The sequence below is a fragment of the Equus asinus genome, chromosome 20, assembly GCF_041296235.1.
Source record: "Equus asinus isolate D_3611 breed Donkey chromosome 20, EquAss-T2T_v2, whole genome shotgun sequence".
NCBI classification, from domain to species: domain Eukaryota; kingdom Metazoa; phylum Chordata; class Mammalia; order Perissodactyla; family Equidae; genus Equus; species Equus asinus.
This window is the reverse complement of record NC_091809.1, coordinates 97,139,246-97,167,204: the sequence shown is the minus strand read 5'-3', so window position 1 is coordinate 97,167,204 and position 27,959 is coordinate 97,139,246. Positions and strand designations below refer to the sequence as shown.

Genomic DNA, 27,959 nt, shown 5'->3' with positions numbered 1-27,959 from the left:
TTTCCTAAATACAATAGATTATTAGCATAGTATCTTTCATTCAATATACCCGCTTACCAAAAACAACCGATGTGTAATATTTCAAAAGGAAGAGAAAATGAAATTAAACCCATGTAAAACTTACTTGTTCAGATGTTTTCTAGCTGCAGGGAGGCCAGACATTTCTTCATTCAACACATATTTCTTAGTTCCCATGCAGTAGTTCTCTATATATTCTGCCCAATGTAACTGCCGTACATCAATATTAAAGGTCTACATAAACAAAAAAGTTACTGGCCACTTTCTTAATTTTCTTCACAACTAGTCAGAAATTCATACTTTTTCTAAAGGCTAATTCCAAACGACATGATTACAAAATGTTTACAGTATTAACTTTTAAAGTCTTACTGCTTTCACAAAAAAGTTCCTTCCTATTCCCTACTTTCCATTAAACACAGAAACATTGGAGAAGATAATCCGAAAACTCCTGTCAGCACCTAACAAAGATTATATGAAGTGTAAGGAGAAAGAAGCCTGCACCATTAAAAAAAAAAAAAAGACAAAATCCTATTGTCCAAATGGGTCTATGTATTCCTCATTTATACATGTATTGATACATTATTTCCAGTTTCTTCTACCTACAGTATCTCCTCTCTTCTTAAACATCCTGCATACCACATGGATTAATTTTCCTAGCAAATAGTAGGGACATCAAGAGAAAGAATACATTATGAAAGCTGGCTTACGAGTTTAGACAACAGTAACAACCATTTGATGCAAAGAGTAGATAAATGCAGAAAAGAAAACCTTACAAAAATGCTATTTCATGACAAAATAAGAGGGCTATGCACTGCTCAGTGCTCCTCCACACACAATCAGATAATTTTTGTCATTGTGATAGATTATTTACTATATACCATCACTTATCTGAAAAAAGCAAGTTCTAAACAAAAAAGAAGCTACCATAAATAAAACATTAAAGTAAGTGAAATAAAATGGAGACTTGACTTAAGATATAAGATATGAGAAGGTCTCATGTATGTGCAATTGGGTTCCCACAGGAAGAGTGAAAAAGAATGGAACAGAAGCAATATCTTAGAAGACAATGGCCAGAAATTTTCCACAAATGATGAGACATCAAGCCACAGATTCAAAACATACATACACCACATGCACACACATATTGGGCATATCAGAGAAAAACTGTTGAAAGTCAAAGAGCAAAATTTTCAAGATGTCAGAAAAAGGCCATACAGATTACCTCCAAAGGACAACTGCTAGACTGACAGCTGACTTTTCAAAACAGGCACTGGGAAGCCAAAAGACTAAGAGAAGACGTCTCCCCAGTGCTCAAAGAAAACTGCTAAAGTGGAATTCTATACCAGCATAAATATCTTTGAAAAAGAAAGATGTTTCCAGAAAAATAAAAACTGAGACAATCTGCTACCAGCAGCAGACCCACACTAGAGGAAGTACACTAAAGGGTATTCTTTACACAGAATGAAAATGACTCCAGATCGAAGTCTGGAGATGAGGAAAAAATGAAGAGCTTTATAATAAAAGGACAATTATGCTAGTAAATCTATATGAATACTTACTGAACAGATTGTAATAAGAATAATGGTTTTGAGCCACATACACAGTATTAAAATAGGTAGTAACAATAGCAGATAGATGTTAATCCTTGCATTGTCCAAGAAAAGGTGCAAGTATCAATATTGTTAGACCTTGATAAATTAAGAAAGGAGGTTGTCACCTCTAGAGTAAGCTACCCAAACAAGTGAAAAAGAATCTATTTCTATGTAACTAACACAGATGGGAAAATAAGGAATTGTAAAAGATAACCTCAAAAAAGGCAAAAAAGAAAAGAAAAAGGAGCTTAAAACAGGTCGGACAAATAGGAAAGTACTAAGAGTCAGATTTAAATCCAAAATTATCAGGAATTACATTATGGATTAAATCTTCCAATTAAGGGTCAAAAACTGTCAGACTGAAAAAAAATCCTATATGCCGCTTATAAGAGAAATATCTGAAAGATAAGAATACAGAAAAGTTGAAAATAAAAGGATGAAGAAAGAGATTTCTACCAGCAATGTATGGGAACGTCCCTTTGCTCAAGGCCTCACCACAGTATGCTGGCAAAGTTTACATTTTTGCAAATCTGACAAATAGTAAATATCTCAATATAGTTTTAATTTGCATTTCCATTGGTATGAGCGGGGTTAAATATCTTTTCAAATGGTTAAGAAATCATTTGCAGTTACTTTTCTATAAAATGTTCGTCTCTTTAGCTCATTTTTCAATAGGATTATTGACTTTTGCCTTTTCTACATAAGCTTTTTATGTAATACGAAATGCAACTAAAATCACATTGAGACACCACTACACACCCACCAAAGTGGCTAAAATAAAAAATTAAAATGCCAAATATTGGGCAGGATGTGGATTAACAGGAACTCTCATATACTGCCACTTGGAATGTAAACTGATACAACCACTTTAGAAAACTATTTGGTATTATCTACTAAACGTATGAAGACCCTTTGACTCAGCTATTCTATTTTTAAATATACGTTCTACACAAATGTGTACACATGGTTCACAGAATTATTCCCAAGAGCCAACAACTGGAAATAAATGTTTATCAACAGAAGAATAAAAAATACCGTACAATACCATTTGTGTAAAGTCAAAAATTGGATAAAACTAACATTTAGTGTGACAGTTCAAGATGGAGTTACTTTTGGGAAAAGAGAGGAGGTCGGGATTGGAAGGGGGCATGACGGGATCTTCTGGGGGTAACAACGTTCTATGTCTTCACCCAGGCACCCACTTGCTAACAATCCATTGAGCAGTATGTGTTGTGCACTGGGATACATGTGTTGAGGGTGGGGGTGGAGAAAGTTAGATTTAGCAGAAGCCATAAATCTTTCAACCTGAGGTTATCTGCAGGACCCTGGTAACTCAGATACCAGGCTGCAGGTAGAGAGGAAGACTGGTTATATAAAGCCTATGGCCCCATAAGTTGAGTCTTACAGAATACTCCTGCAAAAAGATAAGAACCCAAAAAGTTGTATCCTTACAGCAAGGGTAAAAAAGAAGTAAATCTACCACACACAGAAGTGGGCAGAGAAACAGCACACTTGAGGAGGTCTGTCATGCAGAACTAGTAGAATGGACTAGATCTCACTGCCCAATATGGTAGGCACAAGCCACATGCAGCTCTTGGGCACCTGAAATGTGGCTAGTTTGAACTGAGATGTGTTGTGGAGTATAAAATGCACACTGGGTTTCAAAGGGTCAGTATGAAAAATACAAAGTAAAATATCTCTTAAATAAATTTTTTTGTTTTTTTAAAGAATGGCACTTGGGCTAACAACTGTTGCCTATGTTTTTTTGTTTTTCTGCTTTATCTCCCCAAACCCGCCCTGTACATAGTTGTATATCTTAGCTGCAGGTCTTTCTAGTTGTGGGATGTGAGACGCCGCCTCGATGTGGCCTGACGAGCAGTGCCATGTCCACGCCCAGGATCTGAAACCTGGGCCGCCACAGCGGAGCGCACGAACTTAACCACTCGGCCACAGAGCCGGCGCCTTAAATAATTTTTTAAATTTTAAATGATTCTTAAAATGTTGTTCAAATTATATATTATTTTGGATATACCGGGTTAAATAAAACATTATTAAAAAACTTTTTGGAGGCCAGCCCGGTGGCCCAGTGGTTAAGTTCGCGTGCTCTGCTTTGGCAGCCCAGGGTTTTGCCGGTTCGGATTCTGGCGCAGACATGGCACCGCTCATCAGGCCATGCTGAGGTGGCATCCCACATGGCACAACTAGAAGGTACTGGGGGGCTTTGGGGAGAAGAAGAAAAAATAAAAAATAAAATCTTTAAAAAAAAAAAACTTTTTTAAAGATGTGAGAAGAGAAAGGAAGCTGGTACTGGGAAGATGAGGGAAAAAAAAAACTCCTTTGAGAAACTATAATCATGAACCAGCCCTACACTCTATTTAAGGTCTATATTTACCTGAGTTATGCTAAAAATCCAATCAGATATGTTAAAGTGGTCCTGATTTGTTAATGCCACCTGGCTAGTTAATGCTAATAGTGACCAGGCTATTGGTGGAAGCAAAGGCAAATCCTCATTGGAAAACTGCAATTTCAATCTAGGCTTCAAAAAATTCCCACAGAAATCCTCAAGGAATATGAATTCACAGTCAAACAAACAACAACAAAAAACAAAGAAACAAGGGGTCATGAGTGAGGCCCAGCTTCAACCACAGAGGACAGACCGGATGGTGCACAGCCCTTCGAAGTCTGAATGATAAGAAAGAGAATTTAAAACAATTATGCTTAACATGTTTCAAGAAAAAAATTCTAAAGATTAAGAAATGTCTGTAAGATTTGAAAAATAAATTGAACTTCTAAAAATAAAAATATAGTAACTGAAACCTAAAATTCAGTTGATGGTTTAGACACAGTTGTACACTGCCATAGCACTTTAACGAATTATCTAGATTTCAGGCCAGAAACAGATACAAAACACGGAATTAAAGTTAAAAGACCTGGAGGAGAGAATGATCTAACGTATACTAAAATTTCACAACAAGATAAGAGAATGGTGATGAGGCAATATTTGAAGAAACAATAGTTATTTCCCTGAAGTGCTAAAAAACATCAAACTTCAGATCCAGGAAGTCCAACTGAAACAGAATAAATTTTTCTAAATTACAGCCACATTCATAGTGAAACCGTGGAACATCAAACATACAGAAAACTCTGAACAGGAGCCAGGAATAACAGATCATTCAGAAAGCAGCAGCAAATTAGACTGACTTCTCAACAGCAACAGCACAAGACAGAATAGAAAATGAAAGCTATCTTCAATGTGCTGAAACCATGTTAGAGAAACAAGAGTGAAAGAAAGACATGTTAGACAAACAAAGACCAAGAGTTCACTACTAACAAACCCCTACTAAACATATTCTGCTATTCTGGATATATTTCAAGGAGAAAGAAAATGATCTCAAAGATCTGATAGCAAAGACATTGGTAAATACATAGATAAATCTAAATAAAACTGAACAAAATAATCATTTCTACTTATGAGGCTTAACTAGAGAACTAAAGTAATGTGTAACTATGTAAGTTAGTGGTAGCGGAGGTGGTACTCACAGCTACAATATTTTCAGGTCCTAAACATCACCAAGGAAGAGGCTAGCGAAATTGCTTAATTTAGACTTTGTTGGGTATACACATTAAAATATCTAAGGTAACCTCAAAAAGAACACACACACAGAGTTTAAGTTTCAAACTAACAACAGACAGCAGAATGTCAAATGATGAAAAGTAAAACAGTATATTGAAAAACAACTTCTGAGAGAATGTTTTCCTCAAAACTCAAAGAAAACAAAGTGTTTTGGGGAAAAAATGCATAAAGAAGTCAAAGTTCTCTTTGAACCTGACATTAAAAGGAAAAAGAGAATCAACGTTTCGATCATACTTTGAAAATACCTCAGCCACTCTCAAATACTTACCTTATAAATTCTAAGGCAAGGCAATTTAATTTCACCACCAACAACTATGATTGAGGCTTTAATGAGAGACTATAAATAGATCAACGACTTTCTTGTTGCATAATGGCTGTGGAAAACACCCAATTATTTCTCAGGTTGGTAATGGTTCTCTAATTAGCATGCTACTTATTATCTAATATAAAACAGAAAATACTTGCCTTCTTATCTTCAGGGTTTAGTTGATTCATTAGCATATTGACATTGTCAGTATTCCAAACCCAAGAATGACTTGTGAAATATTCAAGAAACACCATAGCTCTGTGAAGACGAGTTATTGTTTTCATCATCCTGTATTATAAGAAAAATTGACAGATTCATATTTTGCACAGATTAGGAAAAGTATCACCACCACCCAGGGTACCAGTTTCTATATTGAGACATTAATGGTAAAACTGTAATACATAATTCAGTAAGTGTACCAAACCAGCAGGCAATAAGAATATTTCTGCATCCTGGAAGAACATTTCATAAATCCAAAATGGAAAAGAAATTTTTTTAAGCAGCAGCAAATGAATTTAATACTACCTACACAGAGTTCTGCTTATATACGAAATTAATTTTCAAAGGAAATATAATATTTTAAGGTCAAATTTTCTATAGACAATACTAAGCAAGTAAATGGATTCAATCAGAATGCCCTTGCCTTTTGTTCCTTTGACCACATTTTAGTTCAGCTGCATTTACTAAGATTTCCTGTGAATTCACAATATAATGTATTATATTAGTTCAACTCTTCAGCATCACAGAAGCAAAGTATACAGAAATATTCCTTTGCCATTTAATCAACTCTCTTTCTATATATTTTAAATAACTTTCTCTTTAATACTGATAGGTACCACTCTTGATCATCTGAATGTGCCATGAAATCAATGACTCATGTTGAAAACTTTCTGAAATAGATATTCAAGATATTCACTCATCTCTCCAAATCCCCAATATCCATCCTTATAGACATGAGGGAGTTCAATATTTTTTGTTTCTTTTTAAAGGGGTGAGGGGCCTTAATCTTGAAATCATGTCATTTTAGCATGGCTCATTGTAAGTCATTGATATCATAACCCCAGTCTCAGCAGTAACAGCTATACAATAACGATTACCTAGAATCAGTAGGAAAAGGGAAGGAAAAACTTTTTGAAAGAAAACACACACCCAAACCTCCTAACCTCTGAGAAACAGAAAAATAATTTGTGGAGAGATACTTAAAAAGAATTCATTTATATTCCCACAATAAGGATTAGCATTACATGTAGTTTAGTAAGTCCCAGAATTAAGGTCTTTAGAAATGAGGGAAATAGCAGAAATTCAGAACATTGCGGGGGGGGGGGGGGGGGGCGTCTAAAGAGTAACATTAGCTAAGCAATCCTGATGATACAGTCAATACTTTTAGAAAGAAATCATGAAACCAGATTATTGAGAGAAAATGAGGCAACATGGACTATCAAAAGAAAAACTATAGTTAAAAAACGTAATTCCAAAATAAAACCTCCATTACACACAAAAAGAATTATTAAGCCTCAGAGGCTATATCTGGACAGAAATCGTTTCTATAGATAGAAAACACTTGGGGGGAAAAAAGCAAGACATGCCGCTTTTAGAAAAGAGATTAGACATTTTTTTTCCTAAAAATAAACAAGATATAACAGATTTAATTAAATCAATATCCACTGTCACAGCCAGTAGACTTGAATCACATACATACACATAGTTGGTTAACGTGGTTTTCTAACATGCATCTTATTAAAAAGATTTTCTTCCTTACTCCTTTTCCACTGACAATTCTCACCTAGTTTTATCTTCAGATTCATTCAAGTGATGAAATTACTTCATTCAAGTGATGAAATTACTCTAAAGCCAATCACTGATTCAGCCATTCCAAAATAATTACAACAAAAAATTGGAGGGGAGGAAGGAACTTTGAACGGCCACATATGTGTGAACTTCATAGAACTTTTTTTTTTAAATAGATGAGGGAGTTTTTTGAGCTAACATCTGTTGCCAATCTTCCTTTTTTTTTCCTTCTCCCCAAAGCCCCAATACATGGTTTGCATATCCTAGTTGTCAGTCATTCTAGTTCTACATGGGCTGCTGCCACAGTATGGGGCTTGATGAGCGATGCACAGGTCCACACCCAGGATCCAAATCAGCAAACCCCGGGCCACTGAAGTGGAGTATGGGAACTTAACCACTCAGCCATGGGGCCAACCCCAAGCTCACAGAATATTTATCAAGAAATAGGGGCCGGCCCGGTGGTACAGCGGTTAAGTTTGCACGTTCCGCTTCTCAGCAGCCCGGGATTCGTGGGTTCGGATCCCGGGTGCGGACACAGGACCGCTTGGCAAGCCATGCTGTAGTAGGCGTCCCACATATAAAGTAGAGGAAGATGGGCATGGATGTTAGCTCAGGGCCAGTCTTCCTCAGCAAAAAGAGGAGGACTGGCAGTAGTTAGCTCAGGGCTAATCTTCCTAAAAAAACAAAAGAAAGAAAAGTACTAGATTGAATACTATGGAGGATAAAAGGAAACTTAAAATTTTGCACCATCATTCTTTGGTTAAATATGTCATAAGAGCAGATGCCTGGGGCTACACTGCCATGTATGTTCTGAGTATTTATTACTTATTATGGAAACCCGCAAAAAGTAATCAATCACAATTCTTTAGAGTGTAGGGTAAGATCTTAATGGTCATCTAGTCTAGGGTTTCTCAACTTCGGCACTACATAATTCTTTGTGGTGGGGGCTGTCTTGCGCACTGTAGGATGCTTGGCTGCACCCCTGGCCTCTACACAACAGATAACAGCAGCAGCCCTCCCCCAGCTGTGATAACTAAAAACATCTCCAAATACTGTCAAATAAAAGTCTCGTGAGGGGGCCAAAATTGTCCTTCGCTGAGAATCACCCAGATAAAAAAAAATGTCAGCTTCAGAGAAATTAAGCTAGAGAGAGTTAAGCTAAATAAAATACAAGACCACGGAACCATTTTATTTAAATGTCATTTTTAAGTCACGAAATATCTACTGTAGTTCAAGAGCTAGAGTGAATAATTTATACTCCTTCTACATGCAATAATATCATGCATCCTTGATCCCAATGACTATTAACCAGGAATCCATATGATGCATATCTGAGTTGTACTTTTCATAATTATGTCAAGATAGATATAACAAGTCAGATTTTTATCTGCTGACACTCAGAATAATGTAAATGAGTAAAATAGACATCATGAATGACATGATTAACATTAGTTCAATGTGGAAATAGGCATTATATTAAGGCCCCAATATAAGGTATAAAGCCTGTAGCCTGCTCGGTAAGTATCTGAACAAATTAAATAATATAAATTATAAGATTTTGTATTTGACATTTGTAAAATTACTTAAACAAAAAACCTTTACATCTCTTGCTGCCTTTAGACTACGAGCTCCCAGAGGTCAAGGATCATTCCTGCTTTGATACTTAGAAAGGCTCACACAGGACAAACCTCAGGTAAGAAGATTCTTTGTTTCACGTTTCCTATTTGGAGCAGACTTTAATTTCCAAAAGTGGCTGCAATATTATCTTCCATCCTACATGCTCACCTTGACTATCTTTCTGTCAAGAGCTGAAGGTAATTTACAACCAACAGAATGAGGCGGAAACGATACTGTGTGACTTCCAAGGGCAGGTAAGAAAAGGTGAAGAGCTGTCTGCCTTGCTCCGTGGAATACTCACCCTTGAAGCTTCAGTCGCCATGTGTGCTGTCCAGCACCCCCTGAGGCTGCCATGCTGTGAGGAAGCCCAAACTAGTCCATGTGGAAAGACCACACAGAGAGGCTCTGAGACTACATGAAGAGAGAAAGATGCCCAGCCCCGCCAGCTGCTTTGCACGCTTTCTCTCCCTTACCACTCCTCCACAGAGTACTTGCTCCTGGCCCTATCTCACTGCAACCACTTAAAAGACCAGGAACCAGAACCACCGAGCCAAAGTCTTCTAGAATTCCTGATGCATAGAAGTCATGAGAGATAAAGAAAATGATTGTTTTAAGATACTAAGTTTGAGATGATATGCCAAGCAGGACAGATAAGAGGCACAGATCTTAGCACGGGGAGCAAGGGGCTGCTATAATGAAACCTAAGGCATGTAGTATTGGCTTTAGGATCAGGTGGCAGACAGAATCTGGAAGGCCCTTGAGGAGACTTTTGGTGAAACCTGGAAGGACCAAGAAAAGAACGCTAAAAGAAGCCTTAAAGGGCTTTAAGGAAGCTATTGGTAAGGGCTTAAAGAACAGTGAGGAAAATATTGTTGGAAGTTGGAAGAACAAAAGTGTCACCTGCGTTAACACGGGAAAGAGAAACTGTACCTAATAAACTCAGTGATCTAGCCAAGATGATCTGCTCAAAGAGGACAAAGATGGTCTTAAAAAATGAACTATTTTGAGTGGAATTTGGAGGAAATATAAAATGCCAGCCGGGAATTAAGAAATGGCTTCTGAGCATAGATCAAATCCAGAATACGGATGCAAGAGTCTTCGTTAAGACCTCGGAAAGATTTAAGGTAGTACCTCAGAATCTTTCAGACAAAAAAAGGCTCGTTCCAGATCTTAAAGAAACGTCTTATAGAAACCTACTGTTTAAGAGGCAAGGATCTAAGATCTAAGGGTATTGTCCCATAGCAACCTCATAAGGAACCCAAGATAGACAAGGGCATGTCTCAAAGAGATCTGTGGGTATGGCTTTGGTCTAATGAAGCTGATTGTTTCAAAACAGATACACAGGAAACCCACAGTTTTAAAAGGAACGCTACCAGCTTACACTTAAAGGGACAGAGACAGTATAAAATGAAGAGGCCTCTGGATCAAGGGTCAGCAAACCTGAGCCTAGGGTCCAAATCCACCTGTTTTTGTAAATAAAGTTTAACTGGAACACAATCATGCTTATTCATTTACATATTGTCTATCACTGCACAACTGAGTAGTTGCAAGGTGACAGCTACATTTAGCAGCAGAGTTAAGTATGTACAACAGAAACCATATGGCCCTTTACAGAAAAAGTTTGCCGGTCCCTGCCTTGGGGCCTCCCAACATTTTATGAGCAGGAAATCCAGTAAGAAGGTTATCCAGTTGCAAACAGGCCAATTTTTTTTTCTGGAAAAAGAAAATGACTCAGAGAGCAGAGCTAAGAGCCATGGAGAATTCCAAGAGAGTAGGACTGAGCCCTAATTAAGGAGCCATCAAAATATATCTGGCTAAAAACATATATATATATCTGGCTGGAAGATAGAACTGCTATGGACCAGTGATTGCTGTGTGCCTCCCATTTTCTCTCTTTTTGAACAAGATTGTCTAAAGTCATTTTAGACAATTTTGTCTCACCCGTTACATAGTGGGTATATGGCAAGCTGGAAATTGGTTGCTTTAATTCACAGGCTTTCAGACCAATACTCAGGAACTATACTTGTAAAACCACTCCTAAAGAGCCTCATCCACGGTTGCACCAGATACAGTTGACCAAACACTGGCGTCAGGCTGATGCCAGAGGGGTCTTGAGGGGAAGTAGCAAGTGTATTTTCCATGTGGGAGGAGTATGAATTATTCTGTCCAGAAGGCTGACTGCAGCAGATTGCACTTTCCAAAAACGGCCACAACAATTTCTTTCATCTCACTTGCTTATTTACAACATGATCTTGACCATTCTCACACCCCCTTTCCTTGAATCTCGGAGGACTTATGACTCGCCTGCAACTAAAAGAATGAGGTGGAAGTGGGTGCTGCATGATTTCCATAGGTAGGTCAGAAAATGAATGTAACTTCCACCTTGCCTGCTAAAATATTCTCCTTGAAGCCTTCAGTCACCATGTAAGCCAGCAGTCCAGTTCTCCTAAGGCTGCCGCTAAGTGCTTGTAGAGACTCTATGAAGAGATCCTGACACCGTATTAAGAGAGTGATACTAGCTGTTCCACTGCACCAACCCTGCTTCAGCTCCTTCTGACCGCAACCACATGAAACATCCCCAAGCCGAAAATGCCCAGCTGATTCCCTCCCGAATTCCTGATCCCGAGAGAAATAATAATTAAAAGAAATAATAAAATGACTGCTGCTGTTTTCAAGCCTCTAAGTTTGAGACGGCTTGTTACGTTGCAACACCTACTATAAATTATTTAATAATTTTGGCTATTCACTCCTTTTTTTAAGTTTACTAAGCTCCTTTTTTCTGTGTAAGGCATTGTGATTTATTTAACCTCTTGTAATTTTTTGACCTAATTTTGACTTTTCTGCTCTAACTTGTGAGAACTTTATTAATATCAAGAAAACATGCATTTGCCATCACTCATAAATCTTACATTTGCTTTTTAGCCATGAAAGAATGTTGCCAATGACAAATACCACACTTGCAGATCATTCCAGAAACCCTTGAAAATAACTTTGATGTATTCTGTGTCTTTCTTCCGTTAAGTATTTCTTTATCCATTCTAAAGCTGTTCAATTCAACCCTCTCACATATTTCAATATTTAACATATAGAGTTTGAAACATAATGGACAACTGAATCCACAGAAAATTCCTACAAGTAACTCAGATCCTGATACACTATAACTGGCAGATACCTCACTTTTATTTTTTGAGCAGTTGATGGAAGTTCTGGAATCAGCATCTTCTTTATACATAAATACTCAAATCCTGAACTCTCCAATCAAAGGCTCCACTGTAATGCCAATGTAGTTAAAAAAAATAAATATTTTTATAGTACATTTCACTATAATTTTGGTAAGACAGTAGGAGGATTTTATTTAAGTTTGTGAGGTTTCAATAAAAAAGAAAAGAGAGAAGAAAGGCTATTATAACAACTATAAGAAAATAGAAAGTTTTCCATTTGTTATTAACTTTTTAATAAAACTATGACATTTTCAACCTGGAAAATTAGTCAAAAACTGTAATTACCATATTATAAGCTGAATGGGCAGCTGAGATATATTCAAACAATTAATTTTCTAGAAACATTTTATGTTTTTTCATATACAACTGCACAACCTACTTAAAGCAAAGGAACATTTTACCCTTAATCCCCTATAAAATCACCCCATCCCTAAATTTTGAAGGGGGAGAGGAGAAGGGCTCAATTTCAGCTTATAATAACAATGACAACCTTGATGTTGGACATTTCTTATATTATGGGATTTGGGCAGATCAATGGCACTATTAGACAAGATCCACATGTTAGCCTCCCCAAATATCCCAATTTCTAAGAAATGTCCTAGCATTGATTGTGATTGTGATTAATCAGGTTAGTAATGCTAAAGGTAAAGCTCATGCTAGCGACTGTTCGTCTTTCCAGCAAGCTTCCACCACCTTACCAATACATAGTGTATTTACTCCTATTCTTCTTACCACGGCTTCTGACCTGTCAACCTGAGTGCAAGATCGAGCAATAATGCAGGTACTGTATGTCTGACACCCTTCCAATAATGAAGCAATAAGTTGTTGGAATAGAACTTAATATTGGGGCGCCTGAACACTTGGTTTAAAGGATTCATCTTGAAGGAATGATTTAGATAATATCCTGTAGGAAAAATAAGCGTCAAAGCATTTTGAATGTTATTTGTTATTCAGAAACAATATCTAAAGTTAGTCCTAGAATTCAGCACATGACAGTAATTTATCAACCAAACTTTAGAATAAAATAGAGTGAATTACAACACTACCTTCGCTTTTCTGACAAAGTCTTAAATTCAAGAGTCTTCTCATTCACGAAAGGCCATTAAGCCTTATCATAGGCATAAACAAATACAGAGTTAATAGCATTTTAGTGTAAGCATGGGCTGTTTAACAGTCAGAGGAACAGATAAGACAGAGCTAGTCACCATTACCTTGGGCTTCTTCCAGTCATCCTGAGGTAGATATCATACAGGAATGCTGGGGCCTTATGGCTTACAGCAATCCAGTAGTGATATAAAAGGTGATTGGAGGTTAGATTTACATTGGGCCGTCTGAAGGCCTGTTCGAGAGGATTCCTCTTGAAAGTGGAAATTACATGGTATTCTGAGGAAGAAAAGTTGTGTAACAGCTTTGATAATAACCATGTAATGAAGTTTTGAAAAACAAAAAATCATGTTTTTACAAAGCAAAATATTTTACCAAAGATGTCAGAGATCACTCATTTAAAAACACTTTTCTACTCTCTACAGTAGCTCAGAGAATACGGGTGGTAGACTGTTGAACTCCAGTGGTGTTACAACTGCCACTATTTATGAATTTTAATTAGATGAATGAATTTTTGCTAAAATTCACTCTTAAAAATCCTTTTAATGTTTTACCTATGTCAGTTTACAATGTTACTTTCTATATTTCACCTCTCACGATAGCTTCTTTCTTTCTGTTCCTCTTTTCCGATTCTTATTACTGTACTTACTTAAAAAAGAAAAGGAAAATCATCATCCTTTGCGTATGAATAATTAAGTTGCTCAAATTAACATATGTCAACAAGCTTAAAACAACCCGAAATTAACTTCTGTTGTAATTTATTTAGGTTATGAAATGTCAAGACAATCAAATCTATTATCATCTATGTTAACACTTTAATAGAAATGTATATTGAGATAGTCACTAAAAAAACAATGCTTGACTTGATTTTTACTAAACTGTACAACACAATGAAAGATTACAAAAAACCTAACTCATTTAAAGTTTTAAAATTCCTAAAACACTTTATTATTAAAACTTTATTTTATATAAATATAATTAAATATTATTTAAATAATTAAACTTAAAATCATCCTAGATTTTTTCTTATATGCTCTTAACAATCTTTAATTTGAAATAAAAATGCCATAAAAAAACCCTAAGACAAATAACATAAAAGATTTACTTTAAAATCAAAATTGCTCTGCAAGGGTAACAAAAATTGTTCAATGAGAGTTAAAATAAGACCTATTACTAAATCAATTCCATAAATATATTTTACTTTAAATTTGAAAACATAAATCCACAAGTTAAAAATGATTCAATTTCAGTAGGCTTTAAGTTATACTATTCCTATTTTAGAACAAGTAACATAGCATACACACTACTTGCTGTGAATTTAAATACATTAATAAATGTAATAGAAAATATTCTGGCAATATGTCTCCTACTTGCTAACTCCTTCATTTATTACTCTTGGGACCATTAGCTATCTCCTGTGATAAACCAACTCTTGTAGTCAGAAGGGATACTGCCTCTGGATAGGCAATAGCAGGATTCAGTGCCATGAGGGGGAAAAAAAAGTACTGTTTCCATGCCACAGCATCTGAGGGCTGCTGCAGATGGCAGCAGAAAACAGTATAGGTCAGACAACAGTGGGACAGGGAGGAAATAGCACGATATTTTCAAATTTGTGAAACATTAATAAGGATCACAAGGCAGTATTGCTAGACATTAAGATGGCAATTAAAATAAGAATTGGTAACTCAGTGGCCTTAATGCCTCGTGGGTTACTCTAACATAAAAACTCAGTAAATATTTTAAGTTCTTTAAGATTTATTCTAAGATTCAAAAACACAGGTAAGATCATACCAACTTCACCCCAGTGGAAAGGATTGGTGCTGCCTGTCGTGCAGTTATACACCATGATGTTCCTTGGTCTGCAAAACAAAGATCAAAGCAATGAAAAGTGGAAAGGGGCCCAACCTAGCTAATCTAAATCTTATGACGTTTAAGCAGAAAGAAATGAGGATGATGGGTACCTTTTCTACATTGAGTATTTTTAAAATTATCCTTAAAAGATGAATTTTTCTATCTGAAGGAATATTTACAATCACCCTTTTTCCCTCCTCTACCAAAAAAAATAACATTAAAAAATACAGATTTTTTTTCTTTTCCTATTTTTCCTCCTTGTATTAGCAGGATTGTTTGTTTTTAAATGCAAGGAAAATAACAGTCTCAGCTCTTCCAATCTCCTTCCCATTTTCAGAGGCTCCAGTTGAAAAAAATTACAGACTGAGTTCTCTTTTATTAGAAACAATATATTCATATAATCATATCCTTCTTTTTAGCATCTAATAAATTCTGACTTCAAAAATAAGGGCAGTTTATGAATTAGGAAAAAAAACTATTGAGAAAGTTAAAGTTTAGGTGCTCTTTGTAAATGCTACTATTCCCTTTTAAAACGAGGCCCATGAGTTGATTAAAGCTGTTCTAGTGTGCCATGTTTGATATATGTAAGTCATTTTCTGTGAATTTCAGGTTTTTATATATGCCTAGTTTATACCACGTTTTAGTTTGGATTAAGGAAAAAATCATCCAGGGGGAACAGGTTTTATTATTTTCATTTTTAATCTTTAATGAACTTGTCCATCCTATAGGTACAGTACATGAGAATTAACCTTAATGCTTAATTATTGCTGATGAAACCACTTGCTATATCATGTGTGATAAACCAACTCTTGCAGTTGGAAGTGATAATGCCCATATATACTGGTATGGGAATATAAGGACCGACAGATTAATGAACATTAGTCAGTAGCTCTGTTTTTTCTTCTCAGTTACCATATTTTTAACAAGTGACACTGTCACTTCATATACCTATTAACTCCGGAATACCAGGCTGCCGCGAGACTCGTGTTGACAACTACATCTACAGGAACAAGATCTGCAAGGGCATTGTTGGAGGCACGCATTGTTCGAAGAATTCCTTTCCCTGCCTTTGTTGAAATTAAAAACAACACCTTAAGACACACAAGCCAGAGTGCATATTTACATATAAAGATATTCAAAAAACAGAAAAAAAATATATAGAATATTAAATAAATCAAAAGATTTACTTACCGCAATAAAGAGACCACTTGGTCCATTAAAGTTATCAATCCATCCCTAATACCAAAAATTTAAAAAAAGGGAGCTTAGAAATATTATGAAACTAGAGATTTATTTTGAAATCTACAACTCCACATATATACTTGGTAATTTTCTTCCCAAAACTAAAAAATAGACTAGATTCAGGCCAGAATCTCTCTCCCTGTCCCAAGTGGAAGCAGTCTTCCAGGAACTCGGATCGCAAACGGCTAAGTCAAGTCACTTTCAAGGGGTCACCTACTCTTCCATTAACTCTCCACAAGCAGAACTTTATGAAAACGAGTTTATACCTATCACACATTTTTGCTAAATTAAGCCTGTCCAAGTTTGGTCTTGTGCTATTTACTGATGCACTATCCTGAGATTAGGGAGAAATGACACATCCTCCTCAAAATTACTGAATAAAACAGGAAAATAGAACAATTGTCAAAGCAACTAAAGAGATGCTATCACCTACTTCCATTCTAGAAACCGAAGTTTCTCCTAAATCAATTTTGCTGTTAGTTTCTATCGATGTTTTGTCTTCTTCCAGGGAGTCAGAAATACCATAATGCCCAGCTTTTCTACAGCAAATTATCATAGAAATCTCGGATATCTTTCTTAGCTTGTGATCTATGCAGGGTGGAGTCTATCTCTCGGAAGGCCTGCCTCTTTTCGGTACTAAAAAGCAAATGAAATAAAATAAGATCCTGAATATTCTCATCCTTATTCCCTTCACCTCTGCAGGGAAGCTAACCAACAAATAATTTTCAAAGCTAACAAATGTTGATGCGTCCGAGTCCAGTCTCTTGTCAGTCACAAAGAAAAGTCAGAAGGTATGGTCTCCTTTGACTTGAGACAACGTCATAGCCTTTTAAATTTCAATTATGATTTTGTAAACGGTGATTTGCATTTTTATACATGCAGGATTACATCAGAAATAAAAGTACCAATAGAAGTGTCTCTGCAAATAAAAAACAGCATTGCTATAGTAACACATGCTCTTAAACAACTGCCAACTCTTTTTATACCGAGTTACAACTTAAAATTTTCAACTCCAATTATTTACAAAGATTTCTAACAACTTACTGGAAAAGGTTCTTTCCAACTGGCACCCACAATCGAGGGCCTTACAATCGCCACATTTAGCTTTGCTCCTTCTTGTTGTACAACATATTCTGCCAATGCTTTTGTGTAAATGTATGTATTAGGTCTGTCTCCTATCAATTTCGGTGTGATATCATTTACTAGGCCATCATCCATCCACCTGGTAAACAAAGAAATTGCATGGAAAAAAGATTTTCAGATGTTTTACTATAAAACGAAAAACCACTTAACTTTGCACATTCAAACATATCTGCTGCTCTGACTCAAATGATTTGACAACTTTTACTAAAAATATGGACGTTGGTCTCACTTTCAGGAAATATCAACTACAAGTCCACATCTCTTTTATCCAATTTCTATACCCAAAAAGGTCTGAAAACCTAGAGTTCTCTGATAAATCATACAGCAGATACCAAAAGCTAATTTGAACTGATTTATGGTCTTTTTAAAATACTGCTTAGTGTAATATTCATATACTTCACATGTGTTTGATCAGCTGTGCTACCGGAGATCTACCTGAAGTTATTTCATATTATACATAACATAGATTATACTCCTTTCTCAAGTTCAAATAAATTCCAAAATACATCTGGCCGCAAGGGTTTCAGATTAGGAACTATAGATCTGTATATGACCATCTAACAGTGTAACATGTTAATTATATACATTTGCAGTGAACATCCACTTACAATTAATATAAAGCGTCCAGCAATCTAAATATTTAAGGTGAAGCACTGAAAACTGTATGCTGTCACTAGCGAGATTAACAAATACTAGGATAAACGATAAAAATAAATTGAACCATGCTATAAAAATTCAATTAGCAACCTACTATGGAGTGATAAAATTCCTCGAATTTTCTCAGTGTCTCTGAAAAAAAGGTCTACTCTGATAATCTGTAAAAGGAGGGTGACACACTAGATGATATCTATGTTCTTTTTCAGTCTAAATTTCTGATTCCAGTATGTTATGTACTTGTTTTCAGATACTTTTCTTTATTGTCTATAATGGTATGCATACTTGTATACTCAGTACACTGTCACATTCTAATGATACCCATACTAACCTATGAGGAAGCACAAAATGGAGATTATCAAGATAAATTTTCTTCTGTATGTAGAAGCTTTTGTGTGTGGAAGGAAAAGAATATTAATGAAATTGAAGGAAGGTTGCTATTCAACTTAGGAAAAATTCCATAGTGGAGAGTAGTTTTGAAAAATGGAAGAGATAGTTACTACACTTAAAAAGAAAAAAATGGGGCCGGCCCGGTGGCACAGTGGTTAAGTGCGCATGTTCTGCTTCAGCGGCCCAGGGTTCACCGGTTCGGATCCCGGGTGCGGACATGGCACCACTTGGTGAGCCCTGCTGTGGTAGGCATGCCACATATAAAGTAGAGGAAGATGGGCACGGATGTGAGCTCAGGGCCAGTCTTCCTCAGCAAAAAGAAGACTGTAAGCAGATGTTAGCTCAGGGCTAATTTTCCTTAAAAAAAAAAGAAAGGCTAAACCAAGGACAGGCTTTAGCCAGTAAGCCTTATCACTGGAGTGGGTTTACAGAGCCAATCTATGAGTTGACTTAAAATTACCTGTTAGTTAAATCACTTTGTAAGCAAAGAAAGGAAATCAAGAATTAGAAGGTTACTGGCTCTTTCTCAGCAACCTAGATGGTTAGAAATACCAACTGCTAATAAGAGAAAAAGTAAAAAGCTTCAGTAACTCCCACATTCAACTTTTCCTAGAGATGTTAAACACTTCTGCCTACTGATCTAAGAGGAAGACGAGGTAGATACTTGGGACCAGCTAAGAAAGGGAGTCAGAAAACAGAAACTAGGGAATTACCATAAGAATTTCTTGGTAAGCTACCATATTTACTAATTTTCTTACAATCTATCTGCTTCCTCATAGTGCTTAGCAGAAAAATCTTAAAGAAAAGGACTTGTGGGCTTATTTTAGGAGAAAACTTGGAGAAGGAGCTGTGAACAGCTACGGACACTCTGTACACCCTTGGGAAGAAAAGAATTCAACTGAGAAAACACAGGATGGTAACTAAGAAGCTGAGAGCGGACAGGATCTCTGGGAAGAAAGGAGATCTAAGGGGAAACAGAGAAGCATAAAGGAAGAAAAAGCTCTACAGGGACATTACATGAAGATTAACAAATATATGAAGACATGATGAATACTAGAATGTTTCTATAATTATAATCTATAAAAGAAAACAACGAGCCTTCCTCTTTTGTTTTTGCTCTGATCTTGTCTGTTTCACTTGATGAGAAGCAAATGAAATCTTCGCCATTGTATAAGCATACTTCACTTACTCCCTATCCATCAAATACTCACAAATACTTCTTTTTTTTTTTAATGATTTTTTATTTTTTTCCTTTTTCTCCCTAAAGCCCCCCAGTACATAGCTATATATTCTTCGTTGTGGGTCCTTCTACTTGTGGCATGTGGGAGGCTGCCTCAGCGTGGTTTGATGAGCAGTGCCATGTCCACGCCCAGGATTCGAACCAATGAAACAGCGGGCAGCCTGCAGCAGAATGCACAAACTTAACCACTTGGCCACGGAGCCAGTCCCCTACAAATATTTCTCATGCAATAACTGCTAATAGGATCTTAGTCCTCAGAAACACGATAAACAGTAACACTAGGAGTACCAATGAAAGGATCATGTCTCCTCAGATTCCCTAATAATTAAAGGCCCCTCTATAGATATACTCCATTGGGGAAAATAAAAAGGATAATATTTAATAAATTAGAACTTTGCTAATGAAGGCAGTCATCAGTCTCCATAGGTATCAGGTACTACTTAGTCACTAGGATTGATTTTCTGGAAAATAGTGGTCCTAGTATCATGGATGAGTTGTTCACAGGCCTTCTTCCAACCATGATACTTGGACAAAAGTGGAAGCTCCACAACTGACTTCACCAACAGTCATTTAGACCTAAATCTATACAATAAAAAGAACATACCATAGTAAAGTAATAACTTGTTGAAAAATAAATAGATAAATGTATGTACATATGTGTGGGTAGAAGGAGGTGAGGGGAGAGAGATGAAATAGACCAAGAGACATATATAAATAGATAAACTTGGATCCAAAGTTTTGGGATCAAAGCAAATGTATACAAATTTCAAACAAACATACTCTAAAGAATCAATCAGCTTCTTGGGATCCACAGGGGGTGGATAGACTACTTCATCAATATGCTTTCGATTGCAGTAGGCATATGCTGTTGATACATGCATGAACACTTCCAGATTCTTCATTTGTTGTGCAAGGAGAATAAGCTGTCGTGTAGCGATCACATTTAATTGAACAGCATCTCTGTAAAAGAAAAGATGACAATGAAAAGTTTGGAAGCTATGTCATTTATTTCACCTGATAAAAAAAATCTTATTTACATTAGAGAGAAAGACAGACAGAGACAGAGAGATTTTTGTTTCTTTACAACTGATCCTTTAGCTCTGATTTTGTGTATTTTATTTCAGTATGAAGTACATCCATTCTCAGTTGTGCTTAAAAAGAAAGATTTTCTGATTATAAAATAAACTTCATATTAGAATTGTAAAAAGTAAAAAGTAAAAATTTTAAATTACCCAGAAATAAACACAAATAATTGCTGTCTTTGGCTTTTATGTATACATTTTGAAGTCATGTGAGCTTTCTCTTGCATCTTGATTTTTAAAAGTACACAGTTTCATGATATGGATGTACCACAAGAAGAAACCAGAATGGTTATCTGAATGTTTTACCTAAGCTTACCAGGGGCAATGACCTGGACGGGAATCTGGCTTCCCCAGGTCTTTTGGAGAACAGTCATAAAATCTTTTCTTCCTGTCCCTTCTTTTTGTGAATACAGAAATGCAATTACTTACAGAAATGAAGCAATTATTATAAAAAGAAGAATTTATTAACAATATGGTTTGAAAATGAAGTGAACTAAATTTTTTCGTCTTCATATGAATTGGGATATTTTTCCATAAACATATTTAATCAGAAATATGCAGTGAAAGCAAGATCACGCTAATAAACTTGATTGTCATGCCCTCAAAAGAAAGAAAGAAACTAGAATGGTTAAACAATTCTAAAATGCTAAGGCTGAGTCACCAACAATGGTGAAACAGTCAAAGAAAACCTGGAAACATTAAATTATATTAACATATAATCAAGTTAGAACATACTTTTTCTCTCTGTGTAGCAATTAATTCAAACACCTTTATAAGATTATCTTACAAAATTCAAAAGGGTATTCTCATAAAACTGGTACATTTGGTACAAGAGGCACACGCAAGATCCCAAGATGATTTATATATTTCCTTCTTGAAATTTATTTGAAGCAAATAATTTCACAAATGCAAAAGTATATATGGAGAAAAATAATCAGTGAAGCATCATCTAGTAATAGCAAAAGCCTAGAGAGCCCAAATATTCACTATGAATGAGATGGTTTAACACAGTAGGCATTTTATCACAATGAAAGAATATAGCCATTAAAATAATTATATGACAAATATAAAAACATGGAAAATCTGTATGAATATTTAAAAATACATAGATTATGAAGTAAATCAAGATTAAGAACAAGATGGAATAAGACCTGAGTTCAAATCCTGACTTGGCCTACCTATCAGCTAGGATTAGGTGACTTTGTAAAGTCACTCAAGCTACTCGGGCCTCAGTTTCCTCACCTGTAAAAGGGAACAATAATGGAGTCTACCTACTAGGACTTGCATAATTTTAAATGAAATAAATAGCTTGCAAGTATTTAGCATTATTCTCAACATAGTCTCAAAAACAGATATTCAATAAATACTAAGATAATGAGATGGTGAGTAGTTTTTTGCTTCCTATTAAACTTTTGTTTATAGTTTGTTATTTGAGAAAAAAAGATGAAATACTCAAACTAGTAATACTACGGGAAAACCAGCAAAGTAATATACTGTTGGTGACACTATAAATTGCTACAACTGATCTGAAAGAGACCGGACAGAGTACCAGGAATTACAGAAGTGATGCCGTTATTAATCTAGTCCATCTAGTGAAATTGTAACTCAGAAGAAAAATTAACTTTTCAAACAAAAAGAAATTAAAATTCCCTAAATTTGCTATACTAAGTGAACCTTATATCAACATGATGAAATAGCATCACATCATGAAAACTGCAACTATGACAATAATTAGAAACAGAGAAATTGTTTCTATAAATAAAATTAAAATTCTGTTTACATTTCATATAAAACAATATATGTTCAAAGATGGACAAGGAAATTTTTTTAGAAATAAAAATAGTGAGTACTTTCCAAAATTCTAACATTTTCAGTATTTAAGAAGAAAAAATCCAACTATTCTTTTAAAAAGGACATGTCACAGATGGAATCTGGGCCACTTGACTGCAGAGCAGGGCTGTGAAGCTATCATATCTGTAAAACAATGGGGATGGGAGGGCATGGACTTGGAAGAGGCACACAGAGAATATTCTGTTACAGGTTCCTAAGGACAGGACAACCAGTCTGGGTCACCAGAAACAAGCATAATTCATGAGAGGAAAAACTCCTGGGCCTTATTTTTTCTTCTAATTTAATAGTATCTGAGAAGCTATGAACACACAGTAGAAGGAACTTTTTTTAATGAAATAATTGGGCTGGGGGGGGTCTTACAATCATGAACGTATCTTCTTTCTTCCTTATCTCAACTGAGAGGGTAAAATCTGTTCAAATGGAAATCCAGCAAAGAAGACATTTCACAGAGAGGACACTGTCCACGAGACTGTAAGGCAACGTGTTATTTTCTTTCGCACTTGCAAAACAATGGGGGTAGGGAGAGTACTGTTTTCACAGCAGTACACAAAGGATATTCTGTTACAGGCTCCTGAGGATGGTGACAGAGCTTCTGGGTCACCGAAAATAAGAAATAACTTGAAAGAGGAAACACTCCTGGGCCTTGCCTACCCCCACCCCGTACCCACCCATTTGTACCTGAGAGCCCAAACCTGAAGGCATTCTGTACCCGCAGAAGTAACTCTTAGTATCTCCGCCAGGCTAGTAACCTCACTCTATTCTACCACCATCCAATCTCTACTCCATTAAACTTCAGGCTGAGACCATGACATGTCAGATCAGAAAGCATTTAGTATTAAACAAAAATAATGTTCTCATTATGTTTGGTTATATAGTCATAAATGCATCTTAAATAGCACTGGCTTTTGGAAGGAAGCGCAAAATGAACAAATCTTTGTAATTATAGTCCACCATTAATACAGACATAGAAATCACTTTAAATAAAAAGAAAACAACTTGAAATGCCAATAAATCTTCTTGTTCACTTGTCTTCTGCAGACATCCTGGATTGTTCAAAATCTATGTTGACAATATTTCTAAGACCTTAAACTAGAGATATCACACTTGGCATGACAGACAGCTGGGAGCTCATTGAAAATGTAGATTGCTTGACCTCATCCTCAGACACTTTCTAATATCTGAATGGAGGCCTGGGAAACTACATTCGAAATAAATTGCCCAGGCCATTCTGATTTCTCTTTCCCCTTCCCCACCTCTGAGAAAATATTACCTGGATAAGATCTTCTCACTACTGCTGTTGATTTTTTCTTCTTCTTCTTCTCCCCAAAGCCCCACCCCCCAGTACATAGTTGTATATTGTAGTTGTAGGTCCTTCTGGTTGTTTGGGACACCGCCTCAGCATGGCTTGATGAGTGGTGCCATGTCTTTGCCCAGGATCCGAACTGGTGAAACCCTGGGCCGCCGAAGGGGAGCATGCAAACTTAACCACTTAGCCACAGGGCCAGCACCTGATTTTTTTTTTTAATTTAATGACAACATAGACACAGATGTCTAGGGACCAATTAATCAATCTTAGGATAGGAGACTCAAACTTCTATAATTTAAATCACACCCAAGGCTCTTGCTAAACATGAGGATTCCTGGGTATCCCAAAACTAGAAGATCTCAATTTGGCAAGTACAGGTCCAAAATTCTACATTTTTAACACATTTTCCAGGAATTCTTACGGTTCATATACATTCTAAAGTTTGAGAATCAATGTTCTTAGACTCAACAGTTTCTCGATCTTTTCTAATCATAAATCTTTACTTCCACTCCTTTCTGAACACCTACTCTCATATTCATATCCTGAGACTTAACACCCCAAATTGCTCCATCTCTGAAATCTCACACTAAGAATTTTCCCTAGACCACACCATCTCTCTGTCCTTCCATTTCTCCCCTTTAGCCTGTTTTCTGTCCTCACCATGGTCTCTAGTTTCTTGATACTTCTTTACTCTCAATTCCACTGGCCCTGTCCTATCTTCACTTTCCTTACTACATAGGGTATACCACACCCCAGGATCAACTATTTAAGTAACTCCCTTTATTATCCTCAGTATTTCTTTACAATTCCTAATCTAAATATCCATTTTTTTTCCTACCTGAAGGCTTACAAACCACCATATGTGAAAATAAATGACCTCTATACATCTCAACTCAACTTGACGTGCGCTCTTCAGTAACTCCTTATTTTCTATCCTATATTATGCTTATTTAAGCATAACCTATCTCCTCTATTTGACTATATGGACTTTGCAAATAGGATCTGTGTGCAGTTTATCTTGGTTTCTCCCAAAATATTGGATATAATGTTGGGAGTAAAATCTGGATTTTTTTGCCCTGGCAGTAAAGGTTTTGTGTCATTTTTTATTTGTGGGTTAATTTAAAAAATGGTTATAAAGAGTAATTGTTTTGTAAGTAGTTATTATACGTCAACCTATAGTATTTTAGAATGTCTGGTCCAAATCTAATGTTGCAATATACCGCTGAGACATCAATATCCATTAAAATTGCTTCACAGAAAACAATGATTTCAATGTAATGACTAGGGTTAGGTCATTAAACATACAAGCCTTGACAAGGAAGAAACAAGCAATAAATTTTCTTGTTCACTTCTCTGCCCTTCCACAATGGTATCTCCAGTAAAAGAAGAAAGGGTAATAAAGAAGAGATTTCCCTTTCATTAATGGCAGCCTTGCTTACCCCGCGGGGAACAGAAAGAGAGAAAAGTATCCTCCTTTGGTCTTCCTCATAAAGGTAACTTTGATGAGTCTCACCCTAAGGAATGTTGCTTATTTGCAAATCAATTTCGCCTTTAAAAGCACCTAATTTCCCCTTTAAGCCAATGAGGACTATACCACAATTATCCAGTATCTGCATACTTTTTTTTTGAAAACAGTTTCATAGGGCTGTGTGAACTCTTTCTTTTAGTTATGAAAAAAAATAATGAAAGCCAGAACTATGGGGGAAAAAAATGTTAGACTATTGCATACAAAAAACCTACCTGTAATCACACTACCCAAAGATAATAACTAGCACATAACGAAAGACACGTACCTAAGTACACATATATGCATATACATATTTTATGAAAATGAGATAATACTATAGGTCTAATAAGATTCTTTTATCACTTTTGAATCATGAACACATAATGGCTGCACGGAAAGAACTAAAAAGTAAATAAATTATCACCACCAGATAATAAACAATAAAGTCAAGATCAGAATTAAGGTACATAATTCCAAAGCTCATGCCCTTTCCAGTACACAGTGCTGCCTCAGCACTCAAGCATAAAATGGATTTGCCTATAAGATTATAATGGGTAACATTACCACGGTATAAAATAATGAATGAGAAAACGCCCTGAAAACTATAAAGCACTACTACAGAAATGTAAGGAACTATTACAGCACCCTCCCCTGGGATACAGCAAAACACATTATGAGGCATTGGCACTGAACTGTCATATTGTACTATGTCAATTAAGGTTTATACTTCTATATTAAAGACAATATGGGAGATAATCTAAAAGCCTTTTATAATCAGATTTTAATTTAAAAACATTTTAAGAAAAAGGCCTTCGAGTAATTGTGAAACTGAAAGAAGCTTGCACCATTGTAACTGGCATAAAACCATACAATTAGATTAACATTATAAAACTGTAATTTTGGACATACTATCAAAAAGAGTGTTCTGAATAAAGCACAATTATTTGAAATACATGTTTGTTAGATTTTTAAAAAAACAGTGAACATTAAGAACATAATTTTCTTCCTGAAACAGGCACCTTGAAGGAATTCCAAATGCTTTTTACATTAAACTTACGTCTACTGTACCCTGCCACAACACTGCTACCAAAGTTTTAAAACAAAAACAAGGTATGACTTAAATTTATAAGCTATTTTATCTTAGTCTACAAAACCTGAGCCTAATTTGTTAAAATTTTCAGATGGATATGTATGGAGGAGAAAAATAAAGCTGCTGGGACCCAGGCCTCTGAAAGAAGGGAGGGAAGAGGAAGCAAACACTATCAGTTGTAAGATAACACTCTAGCCAAGGTCAACTTCTCTTTCTTCTTCTCCACACTTCCCAGTTCTTGCCTTCTCCCTTTCACTATTTCAATTCGCGGCAACTCCGTCCAATAAACACGCTAGCTATCCAGTGTTTCTAAACTGATACAAAGAAGGAAATTCTTTTAGCATTTTGTAGGACACTGAAAGCTGCAATTCACATAGGGCAAACAGCTTCAAATCACTTTCAAAACAACTCGACTATAAAGTAGAATTCAAGTTAGATTTTTTAACTATGCTGAAGTTCATATCATAAATAGCTTTACTTACCTTAAGTTTTCATTAAACCTTACTGTAGCTGCACAGTGGAATATAATATTGGTAGAATCTATGATGATGTCTTTATCTTCTTCACTAAGTGCCAGTTTAGGTTGGGTGAGTTCACTGTTGATTGCTATAATTTTCTCCCTAAAATCTGGATTTTCATCTCTCAATCTGTCAAAGAGCTATCAAAGGGGAAAAACTTTTAGGGCAGTATTTTTCAACTTTCTAAAACCCATTGTCATCCCCTTTTCCCCACCAAGAATCACTATTTTAAAAACTTCAACTACGCAAACCCTAAGGTTGCTCTTCTTAATTGCTATCATTCTGCATAGAAAACACTCTATGAAGCCCACTTTAGTATCCCCAGTTTAGAGACAAGCAATCTGAGACACAGAAACGGTAAACAACTTGCTGAGGACACAGAGACGGTAGTTTGCAGAGTTAAATTTGAACTGTTCATGCTTTTGTTGATTAGATTATATTACCCAGTGGAATAGGCCTGAAGCAGTACCGACATCCGGACAATGTCCACCATGATCATTCAGGTTTCTAAAATCCAGACCTTAATTTATCACTTCCTTTTATTTTGGTTGTATTCCCTTTCAGTAGATTAGAGTTAAATATCATGATTCCTATTCTACCTAAAATCTTAGAACAAATTTTTTAAAAGGGAAAAAAAAGTAAACATGTTAAAGGAAAAAAAGTTGGTAAGCAAATATGCAGATTAAAATCTGAACGAACTTGAGAAATATCACATGTGCATACACAGGATTCTAAACTGAAAATTGAATACTTCTTAAGTATACTCAAAGGAATAAATTTAACTAGAGAATCAGATCCCAAGGT

The 27,959-nt window shown here is 35.9% G+C and overlaps 1 protein-coding gene across 4 annotated transcripts in view; it reads right to left on the bottom strand.

Annotated features, from left to right (window-relative positions):
• The window catches only part of FAR1 (fatty acyl-CoA reductase 1), a 76,342-nt gene that overhangs the window by 5,205 nt on the left and 43,178 nt on the right, over positions 1-27,959 (bottom strand). For 2 of the 4 annotated variants that reach the window (XM_014844125.3, XM_014844126.3), the window contains 9 exons: positions 27,120-27,295; positions 20,582-20,761; positions 17,419-17,596; positions 16,324-16,368; positions 16,081-16,199; positions 15,073-15,140; positions 13,389-13,560; positions 5,710-5,839; positions 125-252 (listed from right to left, as the gene is read on the bottom strand). In XM_014844125.3, the coding sequence (XP_014699611.1) occupies positions 125-252; positions 5,710-5,839; positions 13,389-13,560; positions 15,073-15,140; positions 16,081-16,199; positions 16,324-16,368; positions 17,419-17,596; positions 20,582-20,761; positions 27,120-27,295 (1,196 nt within the window). Of the gene's footprint in view, positions 1-124; positions 253-5,709; positions 5,840-12,909; positions 13,082-13,388; positions 13,561-15,072; positions 15,141-16,080; positions 16,200-16,323; positions 16,369-17,418; positions 17,597-20,581; positions 20,762-27,119; positions 27,296-27,959 lie in introns of all 4 variants that reach the window. The other 2 variants (XM_014844127.3, XM_014844129.3) reach the window with 1 other exon arrangement.